The following is a 17,398-nucleotide window of genomic DNA, read 5'->3' on the forward strand; positions in this document are numbered from 1 at the left end:
TAAGGAAGAATATTCCACACACAATGAGGAGTGACTAATCAGTATAATGGAACCCAATTTTGGCTGATCTGAACCATCCATTTATAGGCTTCGATTCATCGAAAGGATCTTGTGACAGTGGGTCCCATCTTTGATTTATTGTCAAAAACTAATTGAAGCACACGTTATTTGATAATACGATGGACGGTTTGGATCAATCAAAAGCACAATACATAAATCTCATTGTATTATAACGGTGCCTCGCCCTTTGGACCCATGGTGGATCAAGCTTAGATCAAACTTTGGGACCCACACGCCAACATACAAGAACAAAAGACCTGAACAGAGGATAGCAAGTCGAACCAAGGATGAAACAAACACTGGCTTGCTATACCAGAATTGCACAGCCTAAATAGCACCATATTAGAGGATAGGATAATGTTTTAAAAGAATGAAAAGTGCGATTAATAGCAGCAATTCCATGAAAATTTGGCCGAGAAATTACTGTAACTTGGCAAGTAAATACGATTTGCATATCAAGGATTAAGTTTTTGGAGAAAGTCCTGCAAACACATACTAATCATAAACTACACAGGTATGGCATAATAGCTTGCAAACTTGATCACTTCTAGGTTTAGCCATAGCAATTTGGGAAGGTTTTTGGTGACAACAGATATCAGAAGTAAGAATGCTGACATGAGTGACAAAAAAAAATCATGTGAAAAACAAGATCGCCTACCAGTGGAAGGCAGTCGGCGTTCAGTCAATCCATGGAGAGACAAATCGCCAAATCAGTCCCTAAAGAAACCCTAAAAGGGTTGCCGTCAATGGATACTCGAAAGTGATCTCGAGAGCGATCAAATGATTATCTGCAAAACAAGATATTGAATAGCCATCCTGAAACAAGTACACCTGCTTTTATGTGATTTTCAATCCTTCTTCCTTGGAATTATGATTTATGAGTTACAAATTATTCAAGCACCATCTGTCCCTTACCAAGACAGGAGAACTTCAAGAATGAAGTTGATCTTGCTGCTAGAAGAAAATAGACCTTGAATCAAGAGTTTGCAGATATGTACAGTAAATAATGATAAAAAGATGAAACAAAAATATTATGCTATACCCAGAAGACTAAAAAACTAACATGTATGAGTGACAATGTTGCAAGTTAGACAAGATTCAAATGTATCTAAAGACTAAATCAAAGGTAAAAGCCGGCAAAAACAGAAGTAGAAGAAGAGGATACAGGAAGGCAAGTCCATGGCCGCTATTGTGTACTTAAAATCAACATAGATTCTAGGATAATAGATAGAATAAATTAATAGCTAAGATGGCATTCTCCTGTTTGGGGCAGTTCATGCACGCCCTCTTAATAAGGAAATCCCCATCCACTTTCTTCCCTTGCTGTTGGCGCACACAGTATTGAAGTGTGTCAGAGACAGTAGTATATTGGATGTCTGGGTAACACAGCAACTCATGCATTTCAACTGTTAATATCTACAGGGGGAAATTGATCTGCAAAGGCCACTCCACCCAGAACAGATTCAAGGAACAAACAGCTTCCAAAATCTCGGTTCTTTTAATTACAGTTGCATGGGGAAAAGGCGGTTCTCATCATAATATAAACATGGAAGGAAGGAACTCACCACCCATCCCCCGGGAGCACCCAATCACACCCATCCTGCAATTGTGAATGTTTGTGTCCTGAAAGAGCTGGTAGAAACAAAAGGAAGAAATTATTGAAACCATGAAAACTCATTTCAAGGAAAAGTTGGAATCTAAAATTTACAGGAATTACAGCAAGGTGTGAATTTTCTGAGAAGGGTTCCCTCACAATCCTCAGGCAAAACAACCGGACGCATGTGGATGGATTTTGTGCGTATAAAGAAAGAGCGAGAGATAATGAGAAAGAGAAGACTCCCACATACCTGCAATTCAAGGTATAACTCATCCTTGCGCACTAGTGTATAGAATACATTATAAACAACCATCAACATTCTCACAGAGATACAAGGAAAAAAAAGAGAAGACCGGTAGCTCACCAGGTTCTCTTGCATTGCCAAGTGGTTCCTTTGAAGCTCTCCTACTGCCTTGAGGGCTGTTTGTAACTAAACCTCTCAGCATCCCAACCTCCTTCAGGCTCCCTTCTTTTCAATGCCCCACCTGCCATTTGGTATATCCTTGCTTGCTCCTCTGCTAATGCTTGAGAACTGGCAATAGAGAGTTGTTGCCTTGGAGCTGAAGGCAGCCTATCATCCCTCCCTCCCATATCTGTGCTTCCGGGACCTGAATTGAGATCTAGACCCTGCCGGTCCCACTTCCAACTGCTTTCAGCTCCACCACTAGTAGTAGCCTCTGGGAGGCTTATAACATAGGGCCTCGGATAATGGGAAGAGACTGTAGCGGATCCTACCAGCGGGGAAGGAACAGCTGGGAAGCATGGACCGCCTCCTGGTGAGGAGTCCATATATGTCGTTAGCCCACCAGCAAAAGAGGTTGACGCTAGCGGAAAATTGGTGCCAAAAGGGAACCCAGCATAAGGAAATGCAGTAGCAGGAGAGAAAGACATGGCAGGAGAGGAGGAAAGCACTTGCGTTCTGTAGATGTCACCTCCAAAGGTGCCACCTGGAGCTGATCCCAATATCCTCTGAGCCCCAGAAGGCGCACCAATCGGGTAAGGGTGCTCGCCTCTATCGGGCAAGAATGATGGAATAGCGGCCGCTGGATAAGAATTAGCAGTGGGGAACCATGATGAGAGGCTTCCGAATTCCGTGTTGCTCATTCTGAGGCCAGGAACAGGGGGTATAAATAGCATATTGCTCTTGGGATGATGGTTGTGAGATGATGGTTCAGCACCCACTTCATCAAGGTTTGGTCCGTTGTTCAAGTCAAAGTCCCTCAGGACATTCACGTCACCGTTAGGGAATTGGCCAGAGGATGATGACATTACTTGCAAAAGTGGCACTTCCAACCGCCGACTGCTGCTTGCTGAGAACTGCCCATTCTCTGTACCTTCGTCCACTGTGTTCAAATCAAGATCTAGTCCACCAGCGCTTCGGACAGGAGTGGGCCCTGATTCAGAACCCATGTCCTGGACAGAACTCTGAGAAGCCATTTCTTCAAGAACTCTCTCATCAGGCACATTCAGATCGATGTCTAATGGAATGCGACCGGGTTTCCCTGGAGTGGTATCGGAAGGTGGGACAACAGTGGTACTGAGTGGCATTTCCAGAACTTTCCGAGGCTCTGCCGGACGGAATGCACTGGTGGGAGCTGATCCTTTCCACCTGAGTTCCCCTTTACTCCTCGATAGGTTCTCTGGGGGTTGAAAAGGACCTTTGGCGGCGGCAGCCACTGTAATTGATGCAGGTAGGCTGGCTGACATAGGAGAAACAGAGAAGGGTAACAGGCTAGGCTGATGAACTGCAGATGTAAACCCTGGTGCAGCCGAGGCAACTGCCTCACCTTGGTTTCCTTCATCAACAGGAAACCCTTCATTTAAATCAAAGTTGAGTTTTGAAGCTATATCTGATTCAGAGGTAACAGGCAAAGAAGCTGCCTCTGGAGTAGATGTGGATTCCTCTTTTTCATCTGCCTTGACAGTGATCGACTTAGAGTCCATGGACTTCAAGCATTGCTCAGTTTCATGGATTGGAATTGTGGTGGACTCTTCATGGGGAGCAGATCCACTGGGACAGTGATTAGGGACCCCTTTTCTTTCTGAAGTTTCCTCAGTCCCAACACTCTTGTTGTGATCTAACACCAGCAAACCCATGCTAGCTCCAAGACTTGTCTGCTCTGTCCTTTGATTATCACTTGATTCCAGGTGACCTGTCATCTCCATGCCTTCAGCCTTTTCAGTCTTAGATTTAACATTGTCTGGACACAAAATGCTACCAGAACCAAGAGTGACAGTATTCTCACCACTTATAGCCGGATTCTCAACATGGTTTACAACAACGGGAAGTGCCTGCTGCTCAGTTGAGATGCTACCAGTCAACCCTTCATGCATAAGAGTCGCATTTGTACTATCCACTTCCAAAGACGGGCGTGATGGAGGGTCCTCAGCATTGTTCTCCTCAACTTTTTTCCTTGAAGCGGCCTGGTCTCTATCACATCCATCATTTAAGGGCACAGAAACTACATCAGACGCCACCATACTACCCTTAGAAATCTTGTCCCATGCATAATCAACCATCTTATTTTCCTCCAACGAAGCACACCTTACTGTTGGTTTAAAATCTGCAACACCATCAGTATTCCTCTTTTCGCGAAGTTGGTTGGCTCCTTCACCCTCTAAACCTTCTTCTCTTGCACCCATAGGAGAAGTTTCATCAAGTGACATGCCAGTTGACACAGTCACACACACATCAGCAGTTGTTTCATCAGGTTCCCCTTCAGACTTTAAGCACAAGTCAGAAGTTTCACGAAACTTGTCACTTTGCTCACCTGTCGATTTGTGTTCAGTGAAGGCAACGATGTTTTTACTGTCTACAGATCTATTAGTCATTGCATATGTACTAAGTTGTTGCAATTCGCCGCTGACCTGCAAATGACCAACATCAATACCCTGTTTTTCAATGTCACCACCTCCACCATCATCAGGTTGGGCTTGACCTTCAGCCACAACACCATTACGTGAAAACCTCAACTTGTCATTGTTACCCGTAGAAGAGTCCTCTTGCGCGGGGGAATTCCTCCCAGGAGATCCTATAGGAGAAGCATGGTCAGATTTGGACATTTCTCCAGCAGCCACACTGGCAAGAAGGTTCATCCCAAGATCATCCCCCATTGATAAAGTTGCACTGGCTTCAGAATACTTGGCACAGCTTATGAGAGCATTCATGGAGCTAAAAGAACCCTCGTATGGTTTTCCTGACATGGATTCAGACAAGGGGACCCCTTTACCATTTCCTGATGACACATCCATTGTTTTTGCTGTTTCATCGGCATTCTTGCGGCATTCTTCCTCCAGAACAGCAGCAAGTGATCTGTCACCTTCATCAGATCCCGTCAATCCATCTTTCACATCATTGCTTTGCCATAATTCCGTATTCACATCTGTCGCAATATTAACCCGACAAGGATCACCCTTGGCCTTTGCTTTACGATCGTGGGAATCATGTTTCTCAGAAACTCCAGGAGAAGAAGCTCTGCTACCTATGAGAGAAGGATCCTCGAAAGAGCCTCCACTTGCACTTCGTGCAGGACTGCGTCCGGGGTTTGGAAGCCTAACAATCAGTCTGTGTCCGTTGCCATGATCCATGGGCATATCAACCACCCTTTCACATGTCAATCCAGACTGTGTTACCTTGTCAGATGAGGCATTCTTGTTTATAGAGCTAGATTTCCCCAAAGAACTTTCCTTTTGAACTCCAGATACACCTGACCCCATAAAGCCATTGCTTGATTTCCGATTGCGAGAAGCACCAGAAGGGGTCTTATTACCAGTTATGGATCCAGCAGTGGAGGCCGAAGCCACAGTTTTAGCATGATCACTTGAACAAGATTGGCTGTTGTTTTGAGATTGATTGGAACTGCAGCTCTTTTCCTCTTTTATTGTAGCCAGAGGCAGATCTGAGGTGCCACTGCCACCTGTCATTTTAGATTGTGACTCCTTTGAACTGATCATCACAGAAGAAGGCAGTGACGGTGTCATTTTCATAGATCCAGGGGGTGCAGATATCGACTTGGGAACAGTATCTCCATGGCCAAGCTTAATGGATGTTGCTTTATATGCTGAAGGCTGTGTAATGGAGCTTTTTATGGGAACATCAATACGTTTGTTTCCGCCAGGAGAAACTTCAGAAAAACCTGGCTTGCCGGGCCATGAAACACCCTGACTTGATCCAGATTTTGCATCATTGACTTCCATTTCAGCCTCAACACGTTTCTTCCACGTATCAACTAAACTCCTAGCCTTCTTTTGGATTTCCAAGTTTTTATGACTACGCAAATGATTAACGGACTTACCAACATTGCAAGTCTGCAGGGCATGAAGATCTACAGGCAATTTATCGAGTGCACGGAGCAGAGCCAAGAGTAATTCCTCGACAGACTTATCATTTCCCTTAGGGCTACTGCTATCACCAATCTTCCCTTTATGTGCTTCCTGGAGCCAATCGTCCAACACAGGCACGCCCCTAAGATGCACAAAGCGGCTAAGGCATTCAAACCTGTCTGTGGCTGCAATCACATCTGCAAGCAATTTTCGCCCCGCCAAGTCTATCTTTTTCTCTCTATCAAGTTGCATGACGTACACGAGTTTCTCAACCCCTTCAGAGTCTATAAGCCCCCCTTCTCTGTCTGTTATTTTGGCAACCTCAGCTTTTATCGTGCTCTCTGATATAAAATGGCCAGAATCTCCATCGTCTGTTTTGGAAAAACGTTCTCGCTTGATGGGCTCCAGGCCCTGATCACCCCCCCTTTCCCTCTTCGTACCCTTGCCGCCTTGAGAAGGAAATGAGGTAGTGCTATTCTGTACACTATCAGAACCAGGTTTTAACTGCTGTGTTGGTGTTGGACCATTCAATGGTTTTGGAGAACGCCCCCCTGACTGCACTGCCGCATGCATTTCTAGTCCCGTTTTGTTTAAGAGTTTATCTATTTCCTCCTGTCGCTCCTGAACAAAATAGAAAGAGATGATAAGAGGAAAAAAATATCGCACCAGTAAACAAAGTAAATGGAAAGAGATGCTATCTTAGTTGTAAATTTCGTTCCGGTGACCATATCATTTTGGTCACCGGGACGAAATGTTCGGTCATTCTGGACATTCGTCCGGATTTCGTTCGAAACTTTTCGTTACTGAAAAAAATTAATAGTTAAAAATATGAAAAAATCCCAAAAAAGCAGAAATTGGTAGAAAAATATAAGAAACAACTATAAAACAGCTATAAACGGTCACAAATTTAGGCTAAAACGGTAAATAAACAAAAAACTAGCCGTTTGGGGGCATTGTCGTAATTTCTGAGAAAAAAAAAGTAAAAAACTAGCTGCTTTTGGGAATTCCGGATGAAATCCAGAATTTCAGGAATTTCGGCGGATTCCGGGAAATTATGAAATTTCCGGAATTGAGCGAAATTATGATTTTTTTGGTGTTTCGTTCCGGTTTCAGGACGAAACGGTATTTACACAACTAAGGATGCTATACTTACATTGATGTAGTCCTGATCAGTTAACCACCATAAACATTTGTTTGCAATGTCATACACCCGCCTGCATACAAATGAGGATATCCCTGAAGGAAGTTCAACACCTTTACGAAGAAATGCGACTTTACACGGATGGAGTAACGATGCAGCAGGTATCTCATCCTTGTGGAACGAGTAAAAGACTTCGTTCGGTGCAGCTTCGGGCAATATGCCTTTGCCAAGCTTTACATCAGCAGGTCTGTAAAGCCAATTCACGCCTAACTTAAGAAAATCCTCTTTCCCTGACGTTAACCAACGAATTATTCCAATGAAAGGTGGGGAATTTCCAGCCTGAAAAAGTGCACAGTCACCAACACTAATCTTGCGTCCATCCTACAAAACAAGAGAAGTTTGATAAAGAGGGAAAATTTTTCAAATAAGAAAATACAAATCTATCAAACTAGTAACTGAAACCTATGTAAATCCAGTTAGAATATCATGTGACATGTGTCGGTAAACAAGAATGATTTTTTTTTTTTTTTTAATAAGCATCAAATAACTCAGACAAACCTAGCAATGAGAAGCAAATTTCCAAACATATTTCTACACACAAAAAAAAACACCTCGCAATGAGAAGCAAATATCTAAACATCTTTCTACGAATACATAATAAAAAAGGAATAAGCTATTCAGCTTCTTATTAAAAATCGATACTTTTGGTAATTACTAATCCAAATTTCTGAAGTGTAAAATATGCAAATACATCTATCTATCTATAATATATACTAAGCACGTTTTTTCCCGTTGTCATTCGTCTTTTTTCCAAGAATTTTTTTCTGGAAAAGTTTTTCCTTCTTCAAAATTGAATGTCACGATTAATTTGGGCTATTATTTTCGGTTTGCTGCCTACTTCAAAATGGAATGTGCAACTTTTTTCCCGTTTAAATTCCATTTTTGCATTTATCTCAATACTAATTGCCATAAAAGAAATTTAAATTGCAGTTATTATGGACAGTTATTATATTATAGCGTGACTTCCTAAATGGAGGAAGGATTGCCGTTTTCTCCTTCTATTTCTTAGGAACGTCCCATTTCATAACTCAATCAAGATGAGAAAATCAATCAAATGAAATGAAACCAAGAGACAGGAATAGAAGAGAAGTTTGAGTATCTACAGCTTCCCCTTCACTGTCTTCCTCAAAAGCGCTTCTTCCTCTCCTTGCAGCAATGGAAACAGTGCTAGGGCCGGTCATGATCTGTTTGGACTGCCTGATGGAGATGCAAATAGGCTTGCCAAAGCCCTGCTTTTGGCGACGAGGAGATCATCCACACCTTTGCAATAGCGTAAAGATGGAGGCGACACTAAAGAAAGGAAAGTGGACAAGGGGGGACTATTGCCTTGCATTACACTAATTTGCAGTCATTTCCTATCCAATCCTTTCCTCTCTCATATGGAATAGGATTTCGCTTGATTTTTCTGGGAAGATGGTAAAAGGAAAAAGAAAGAAAAAACCATGAATCAGGCCTACAATTCAATAAACCTCAACCAATAAATTTGAAGAAGTTTTTGTTTCAATATCATTCCCTTATTTTTGAAATAGATTTTGTATTGCTTCAATTTTGAAACATTTTTTGTAATTAACTCGATGCTTTAAGTATGATATACCTTGATGTTTTAATTTGCCAGATTCACCAAATCAAATACTCCTTTATTCTTCATTCAAAGGAGATTTTGAATATTGTAACTTTGGTAATTTATTTTATTTTTTGAGTTGAAAGAATACTGTGACGGGATTATATTGCAGCTTGAATTGAACATCAGGTAAGCCACATCAGAGCTTCGGAGTGAATGTATCAACTCATCCAAAATGAGTCACTTTCCATGTTATGATTTATCACTTGAGATGTTTGAGTTTTTTGAACAATTCTGAACTCAAGCATTAGATATAAGGTTATTAATATAATTATCTATAAGCCGAATCTTTCACTTTCTCGGTTATCCCAATATTAGCTACTCAACATGCTGTGTTACTTACCTCTGGATTGGACAAGTTGTTAGCTACAAATCTTACATGAAAACAATTAATCAAAGAAAAAACCTATTTCAGATTAGGAGAAGAAAATTATAAATTGTGATGTTTTGCTAAGACTAGAAACATGTTTTGTTTTACAAAAAAGTATCTACGTCTGCTCTTACAAAAAGTATCTACGTCTGCTCAACTTGAAAGTTTTAATCCAATAAAAAAAACTGTTATTTGATGCCCACCATTTTACACAGTTTTGATGGGATGGGGCCCATTATTTTACACCCATGTGTAGCATGAGCCAGCATGCTAGCACTAGCACGCACACGCACACATATATATAGGTAGACGGATTTAAATATAAAGAGAGAAAAATACACAAATTGAAAGATGTTAGATCAATGGCATAGAAACATTCAAGAAGTATGATTGGGCAGTTGGTATTGTGGGGAAAGAAACATTCAAAATCCGTCTATATATATATATATATATATATATATATATATAGAGAGAGAGAGAGAGAGAGAGACAGAGAGAGACAGAGAGAGAGACAGAGACAGAGAGAAAACTGTTGGTGAGCTTAAGCGCACCATTTTTTTGGTGCGCTTAAGTTGTTATAACGCCTCCCATTGGTGCGCTTAAGTTGTTATAACGCCTCCCATTGGTGCGCTTAAGCGGGACCCAGCGGGACCCAAACATTTAAACGAATGGGAGGTGTTATAACAACTTAAGCACACCAAAAAAATGGTGAGCTTAAGCTCACCAACAGTTTTCTCATATATATATATATATATATATATATATATATATATAAACGTCTACCTTATCAATGGCATAGAAACATTCAAAATCATTCACAAAAGCAATCTTATATGTATAATGAACAAGATGGCATTGTTTTAAATTTCCACTGAAACCAACATGAAGCGACCGAAATGTTTCCATTTCCATCCCCACCAAAATGCATACCGAAAATGAAATGCAAAACGAAACCAAAACTGTATAAGTGTATAAGTAGTATACTATACCAGTATGTGTAACATAAGTATATTTATATGAAGTGCATATAAATTGTTGTGTGTACATGTTACGTATAAATAGCCATTCAAGAAATATGTAAAAATATTTATATGAATCACATGTGGATATGTAATGTACAGAATTATCAGACATGCACAACAACGCAAGTCACTATACTTTCAATGTTGCTAAATGAATACGGGTAGTTTTTTTTGCTTATGTGATGGTTTTTGAGTGTGTATTTGTGCTTAATTTTGTATTTTTACAAGATTTCCACCGAAATTTCCATATGAAACTGAGATGTTTCAATTTCCATCACGACTGAGACACATACCAAAACTGAAATCAAAGCCAGAAACCTTGCAAGATAGAGTGAGCACACAGAGCAACTAACCATATGCTATGCTATGAGGCCATGTCGATTTGAAAGGACTCATGTCTTAGACAAGCTGGAGGTACTTGTGCTTCTTGGACACAAATGTTGATGTTTTTTTTTTTTTTGAATGGTACAAATGTTCATGTTAGCGCTATTGTTAATACCAATTCTTCAAAAACTTTCAGTTATTCACCTACAAGTAATTATGTAATATAATCTTTCGACCAAAAAGAAAGAAGAGTATGATGAAAGGAAAAAACTAGAAGGGATTTGCTCGGGACCATCGCAGAAGGCATTTCGCAGCTGGGCTGTTGCATGTGAGAGCAGCCACACAGGCTCAGATTTTGTCTTCTGCGGTGGTCCCTAGCAAATCACAAACTAAAATATCATTGATACTCTTGGTAATCTCCATGGACCCAAACTCTTCTTCAATAACCATGCAATGATATCTAATGAGGTCTTTCAAAACTCATGCTTGGACAAAAACTGTGTCACAAACAAAATGGAGTTGACTTGGGCAAGTCAATGATTGAGATATCTAATGAGGTCTTTCAAAACTCATGCTTGGACAAAAACTGTGTCACAAACAAAATGGAGTTGACTTGGGTAAGTCAATGATTGATGAAGTCAATTTTTATTAACACAATATAAAAAGAAAATAAAATCTGATAAGAAATATTAACCCAGGAAAGCCAAAAGAGTGTTGATTCGGGTAAGTGAAAGGAGTTTTGATTGACTTTGTACTGAAAAACTTGAACTCGAACGAGAACTGGGCCAAGATAAAAGTGAGCCCATTTGGACGAGTTGACAATCGACTCGGAATTTTTAGATAGTGATCTAATGAGCTCCCCCAATAAAAGTGAGCCCATTTGGACGAGTTGACAATTGACTCAGAATTTTTAGATAGTGATCTAATGAGCTCCACCCTCCTCTTCTCACAGCATAGGACTTTAATCTAAACATTTTGCAAAAATCCACAAACCTTGTAGTAAAGCTTGAGCGTTTTACATCACTTGAGGCTTTTATCCCGAAAGAACTTTAGAATGCTGAATTCCGTTGTTGTTTCTAAACGCATATATAGCAGCCAATCCCAGATTGCCTGCCAAGCTCACATGGAAACTAAGCAACAAGGGCCGATAACAGCAGCTTTACATCTAACCACTTTCCTTCCTAAGCATAGTCTGCTTTTGGCTACCTATTTCCAATACAGTTCAAATTCTTCCTTCCTCTGCAACTCCTAACAGATGATATCTAGTAATCTCCATATGGACCCAAACTCCTCTTCAATTCACATGCAAGAATACCTAATGAGTTGCCTTCCACCAAAAGATTTCCCAATAAAAGGTCAACAAAATGCACATCCCTTCTACTAAAGCTTGGGCTTTAACACCATTTGGGTCTTTGATCCCTTACACCAAAAGGCCCTTCCAACAAACATATGAAGCAAACTCAGTGACATTAGGTTAAAGAAGAAACAAACTAACACAATTGAGTGATATAAAAACATAGATAATTGACCAACTCTTATACCTTCTACAAATGAGGCACATGTTCACTAGTTAAAATGTCCCCATGCTAATGGTTCAAATCTTAGACAGACAAGTGCAACCCACCCCTGGCATAAGGGAATGGATTATCCCCCATTGATGAAAGAATACAAAAAAAAAGACTTGAGAACAGACTTGGATCATCCTACAACCACGCCTGCCTATCTGTCGTTACACAGTGGTTATAGATCTCTAACTTGTCCAAACTCCCAACCTCTTCATTATTCATGGTTAAACTTATTTAAGACTTCTTTTTATTCCTAACGATTGGCAATTATATGTTTTTGATAATATGGCAAATTATGAGCCTCTAATCAAGAGCTTGCAAACACTTTGTGACAGCATCTTTAGATAACAACACTCACATTCGCTTGTATCCAAGTAAAACTTACATGACTGGAGGAACAGATTTGAACTGCGCAATTAAACAATATAATTAGTCTTGTAATAATTTCTATACATGAGTAATATTTTTAGATTGTATATGTGAAAGGGTTGAGAATAAGAGAGGAGAAAAATAGAAGGAAAGATTGAAAAAGGAATAACGGAGAGGTAGAGAGAAGTCGTGAAGAGGGGAGGAAGAAGTAGTGAGTGATTCCCAATGAGCGAATCCTCTCCTTCTATTAAACACATCATCTATATGGAGAAATTACACCAATGCCCTAATTAAAGGGGGGAAAGTACAAAATAACTAAGAGTATATTCTATGAAATAAACATAATGTAATATCTTCAACAGCTCCGCTCAAGTTTAGGAATATATGCCACTCATTCCCAGCTTGGAAGACCGATGTTGACTTTTCTTAAGTACTTTGGTAAACATGTCTGCTAATTGGTCCAACGGCCGAATGAAAGGTGTAGAGATAATGCCAGCTTCTGCTTGTTTCAGACAAAGTGATAGTCTAGCTCAGTATGCTTCGCTCTCTCATGAAACACTGGGTTAGAAGTAATATGGATAGAAGCTTGATTGCCACGGAATAATGTGACCAATTCCCACGTATGTGTTTTCTCTAAGGCAACAATTTCGTCTTCCCTTCGAGGTGTACCATAGCCTCTTCTAGTCTTTTTAAAATTGTGTGAGAAGAAAGGGATGCAACAAAAATTTGTATGAACTAGGAAAAAAATAATAAAAGACAAACTTATTGATGGGATGAACAGAATATGATCTCTTCCCTTTTCTCAAGGCTATAAGTAAATCAGAGTCACTAGAAATAATAGGAACAACATAATCTGATGAATACTAGGGGGGAAAAGGATATCAAGAGTAGAAACAATAGAAGGGGACAAGAAGGGATTAGATGTACATGAGATCAAAGAGTCCAATTGCAAAGGAGCATGGGCATGTGCAAGTATCTCTCCTTTACTCCTTTTTTAATCATACGTGATAAAAAATGTCCTTGTTGTACCTATTTGTTGAGTCTCTTGACCTCAACTCTCCTCTTAAACAATTGGAAGAACAACAATTCAAAAAACTTGGAAGAACAATATTTTCATCTCTCATATACTCCCCCTAAGTAATCAAGAAGAGGCTTCCCATCATTAGAAAAATACAGGGTGTCTTCAAAGAATGTAACATCCATAGACGTATTGCTTCAATATGACCGAGATGATAGATGTGTACCCATTTAGGGAACAAGAGTGTCCCACAAATACGCGCTTAACGGATCTGTGTGATAGCTTATCTCTAGATGGATCGAAATTTTTGGCAAAACATTCACAATCAAACACGCGTAGAACAATACTCTAAGATGAACAACAAGTATCAAGGAAAGTAACAGGAGATTTATGATTTAACATAAGAGAATGCAAATGATTAACCAAATAGCAATCAGTGAGGACAGCATCACACAGAAACGTTTAGATACCTACATTTCTATTAGAAGGGCACAAGTGAAAGTAAGTGACGATGCTTCCTCTCGCTTCCTCTCGGCTACACCATTTGGCGGAGGGGTACGAGGACATGACGATTGAAATTCTATTCCCTTATCCTAGAAATACAATTGAAGGTCAAAAGAACAATATTCACCTCCATTATCAGTAAGAAATATTTTAATACTGCGTTAAAAATGTGTTTGGACCCACTTTTGAATTATTTTTTTAATTAGATTGGGAACTTATAACCGGTATAAGAAATAATGGAAGCAGGTACTTGAACATCAGAACACACTAAATGAAATGGAAAAATACATCGATCACTCATCATTCAAAAAAGATGCATAGAGCACGTAAACTTTTTTTAATAGGTAGAACAATAATGCTTGGCAAACTAACAAGTTTGACATTTAAAGGTACACATGAAATAGAATTCAAACTAGGAATTAAAGACCTAACCAAGACGACAACGCCAACAATGTAGGTTATCTTTATTCCGACTCGACAGAGGGACATGAGCATGTATGTTTTTAGGGTTGATGTGAACCAGCCATCATCATAGCTGTTAGATTTTGTTTTTTTTAAGGGACTATTAGATATGTGTTATTTCTCTCTGAAGTTAATATTCAAGCCTAAAGGGACCCATAAATTTCAACTATACCATGTGTAGACACCCAATTTTGTCATGTTATACAAGAGTGTCTAACGAGTTAACAGTTTCTGTTTTCCAAGGGTATAAGGACCTTATGATGGTTTGTCAATGGGGCAGATTGCCCCAATTCCTATCAATCAAGGAAAAAAATATGCAACCCTCACATGCACTTTCCATGAGCCATAATGGGCATCCTACTAGAGGTGCCAATGCACAAACACCCGTCAACTAGAGACATAGCAACCAATATCAATGAACCAGAAAAAGGCAAAAAATAATACTACTAATAATCCAGCACAATAAACACAGTAAAATGCGTGAAAACTGATCATTTCAACAGAAAAAGGAAAATTCAAACAATCAAGGGTTCAAGTAGATGTCCAAAATTCTCTTGTAACTTCAATTTGATAACCAACAAAAAGCAGATTCTAGAACTCTTAGACCATAATCTCACACTCGTATTCGGTCCAAAAACCCCCCCAAACAAAATTAAATAAAACCTCAGTCTCAACCAGAAATTCCTAAACTAGAAAATATTCAATCAATGGTTCACGAAACCATGTTCCTTTTTGACATGTTAATACTGTTGTAGTGTATTTTGGTAGTTATCATGTGGTTATTATGTGGTTATGTATTTTAGTCCTGTGGGCATTAGTTATTGATTATGTGTCTTGTAAGGGAGTTAATGGGTTTGTGATGTGGCACTACCTCTGTGCTTGTATTTAAGTAATTGCATTTCAATGAAAAGGGAGGTTTTGCAACCAAGAAAAGAAACTCTGATTTTGGACATTCATAGTTCCTCCTGAATTGAACAGTTAGGAGGTCCAGTTGCCTCGAATCAACCATTCTCTCTTTTCTCTTCTATCTTCAATTTTATTTTTTGTTTGTGTTACAGCCAATTACGCACTGTTGAAGTATAAATGAGTAGATAACACCAACTGTGACAGCTTAAGCTTTTGGAGTAATTGGTTGTTTCACATGATATCAAAGATATTGCCTCATGGCAGGTCCTGTATTCAAAACCCAACAACTCCTTGATATTAAAAATTCACATATACGACCAACCTAAAAGAGGGGCCACAAGTGAGGGGGAATGTTGAACTATAAATGATAAAATAACACTATCTCTAACAGCTTAAGCTTTGGGGGTAATTGGTTGTTTCAGAGGCATGTAACACCTTTTTCACGCTAAACTCAACTAGAAAAAAAAAAAAAAAAAAAACCCTTCAAGAGCAATTGATGAATTTCATTGCAAACAAGGAATTTTAAAAGCCATTAATCTGGAAGAAATGGAGCAAAAGGAGGACCTTGCAGAACGAATCGGCTGTGACGGTGTTAGAATCGGCTACTGTCGTGGAGTGCTCAGGGACCGGCAACATGTGCCGCCTCTGTTTCCTCTCCTCACCTTCCTTCCCATGCATAGCCTTGCATATTCCCCAATTTTAGTTTGAATCCCACCCTCTCCCCGAACTAGAAACATCAATTCCGCCCTAATTCCACCGTCCGATCCCAAAAACCCTAACGACTGATAATTCACGCACTGGTAAACCCTAGATCCTTCACATCAACACCGATATGATTCCACTCTCAGATCCCAAAACCCTAAAAACCGATAACCCGCACACTGAAAACCCTAACTTTCGAATCAATACAGCCGTGATTCGACTGTCTGATCCCAAAATTCTAAAATCCGATAATCCGCGTGCCAAGAAACCCTAGATCCTTCTCCCACCCATCCGTCATGGAAACCCTAACCTTTGCAATTCCACCGTACGATCCCAAAACCCTAAAAACCGATAATTCTCGCGAAGGGAAACCCTAGATCCTTTGACCCAACCTTCATTCGTTATCCAAGCGAATCCAACTCACAGAAACCCTAACCCTAGCCCAAAAAGAGGCGGTATTGCGAGCTAGGGTTGAATTTCTCCACGGCTTGGAGAGATACACGGATCAAATTAAAAGCCACGAGATCGCGAGCTCCGATCCAGAGATAAAAAATCGATTTGAGCAGCGAAATCGAGGGATTTTGAAACCCTCTTGGATCGAACTTAGAGAGAGAGAGAGAGAGAGCGAACGAAATGGTTTTTTTTAGAGAGAGAGAGAGCGAACGAAATGGTTTTTTTTTAGACCACGCCAGAAGGCAAAAAAGGAAGGGAGTAATTCCTTAAGGCTTAAGCCGAATGTTTAGGTCAGTCGCGACAGACCGATATTGGTTCGTCTCTCACAAGTCACATCATCACTATACATTTGGTTTGTCTATAAATGTATGATCGTGACCGTCTATTTTTATGGGGCCTACTAATGAAGGATCATGACGGTAAAATCGCACCAGATCAACGACCCTAGTCATTCTATTGGCTAATTGTAAGTCTCTTTCTTTTCAAATTTTTAAAATTATCGAGAAATAGGGAACGGCCTAGATGATCCGGACCGTCCATCTAACAGACCAACCCTGATCTGGACCGGTCACTGCTAGATGTATCCGGTCCCACCTGTTGAATGGTCATGATCTTCTTATCATGGCCCATCAACATTAGGTCGAAAGCATTCAACTACTATATACGGGTCTGTTGTGTTATGTGAGTCCATTGAAAAGAAACCAAAATGACCTCCTCCACCAATTTTGTGTACTTAGAAGCAAAAATAGGAGAGATTTTTTTAAAGTTAGGTCAAAACTTATGTATTAAAGCCTTCCTTCGGAGGATCAAAATCGAGAGGCTAAGTGGCCGCAAAACAAAAGAGGGCTTTTAATTGGTACGTGGGGCAAGAGAGATAGGGGTGCAACTCGGGTGACGTTCA

General features: G+C 40.0%; 1 protein-coding gene across 8 annotated transcripts; it reads right to left on the reverse strand.

Annotated features, from left to right (window-relative positions):
- Positions 1 to 585: 585 nt before the first annotated feature.
- On the reverse strand, positions 586 to 16,705 carry LOC143856267 (uncharacterized). Of its 8 annotated transcripts, none has more exons than XR_013238143.1 (6): positions 15,907 to 16,705; positions 7,134 to 7,502; positions 2,022 to 6,601; positions 1,814 to 1,907; positions 1,626 to 1,692; positions 586 to 848 (listed from the first exon to the last, which is right to left on the reverse strand). XR_013238143.1 is itself a non-coding variant. In XM_077366434.1 (4 exons), exons 1-3 carry the CDS (start codon positions 16,018 to 16,020, stop codon positions 2,063 to 2,065), a joined length of 5,022 nt encoding a protein of 1,673 aa, XP_077222549.1. In that variant the 5' UTR covers positions 16,021 to 16,705; the 3' UTR covers positions 1,079 to 1,692; positions 2,022 to 2,062. The 8 variants fall into 8 exon arrangements, 1 of the variants encoding a protein (XP_077222549.1); XR_013238142.1 differs by having other exon boundaries at positions 1,778 to 1,907; XR_013238146.1 differs by lacking the exon at positions 586 to 848 and adding an exon at positions 13,945 to 14,063 and having other exon boundaries at positions 1,079 to 1,692; positions 1,778 to 1,907; positions 15,907 to 16,045.
- Between the last annotated feature and the right edge of the window lie 693 nt (positions 16,706 to 17,398).

This window comes from Tasmannia lanceolata, unplaced genomic scaffold, assembly GCF_043159265.1.
Source record: "Tasmannia lanceolata isolate RefF3 unplaced genomic scaffold, GAP_Taslan_0.1 ptg000023l, whole genome shotgun sequence".
Lineage (NCBI taxonomy): Eukaryota > Viridiplantae > Streptophyta > Magnoliopsida > Canellales > Winteraceae > Tasmannia > Tasmannia lanceolata.

What these genes read in the sequence shown, in the direction of transcription:
- LOC143856267 (XM_077366434.1), bottom strand. Translation starts at nt 16,020, where the DNA reads ATGCATGGGAAGGAAGGTGAGGAGAGGAAACAGAGGCGGCACATGTTG. An exon ending in CAGCCGATTCGTTCTGCAAG is followed by an intron (nt 7,503 to 15,906) that starts GTCCTCCTTTTG and finishes CTTGTTTTGTAG; the next exon opens with GATGGACGCAAGATTAGTGT. An exon ending in CTGATCAGGACTACATCAAT is followed by an intron (nt 6,602 to 7,133) that starts GTAAGTATAGCA and finishes TATTTTGTTCAG; the next exon opens with GAGCGACAGGAGGAAATAGA.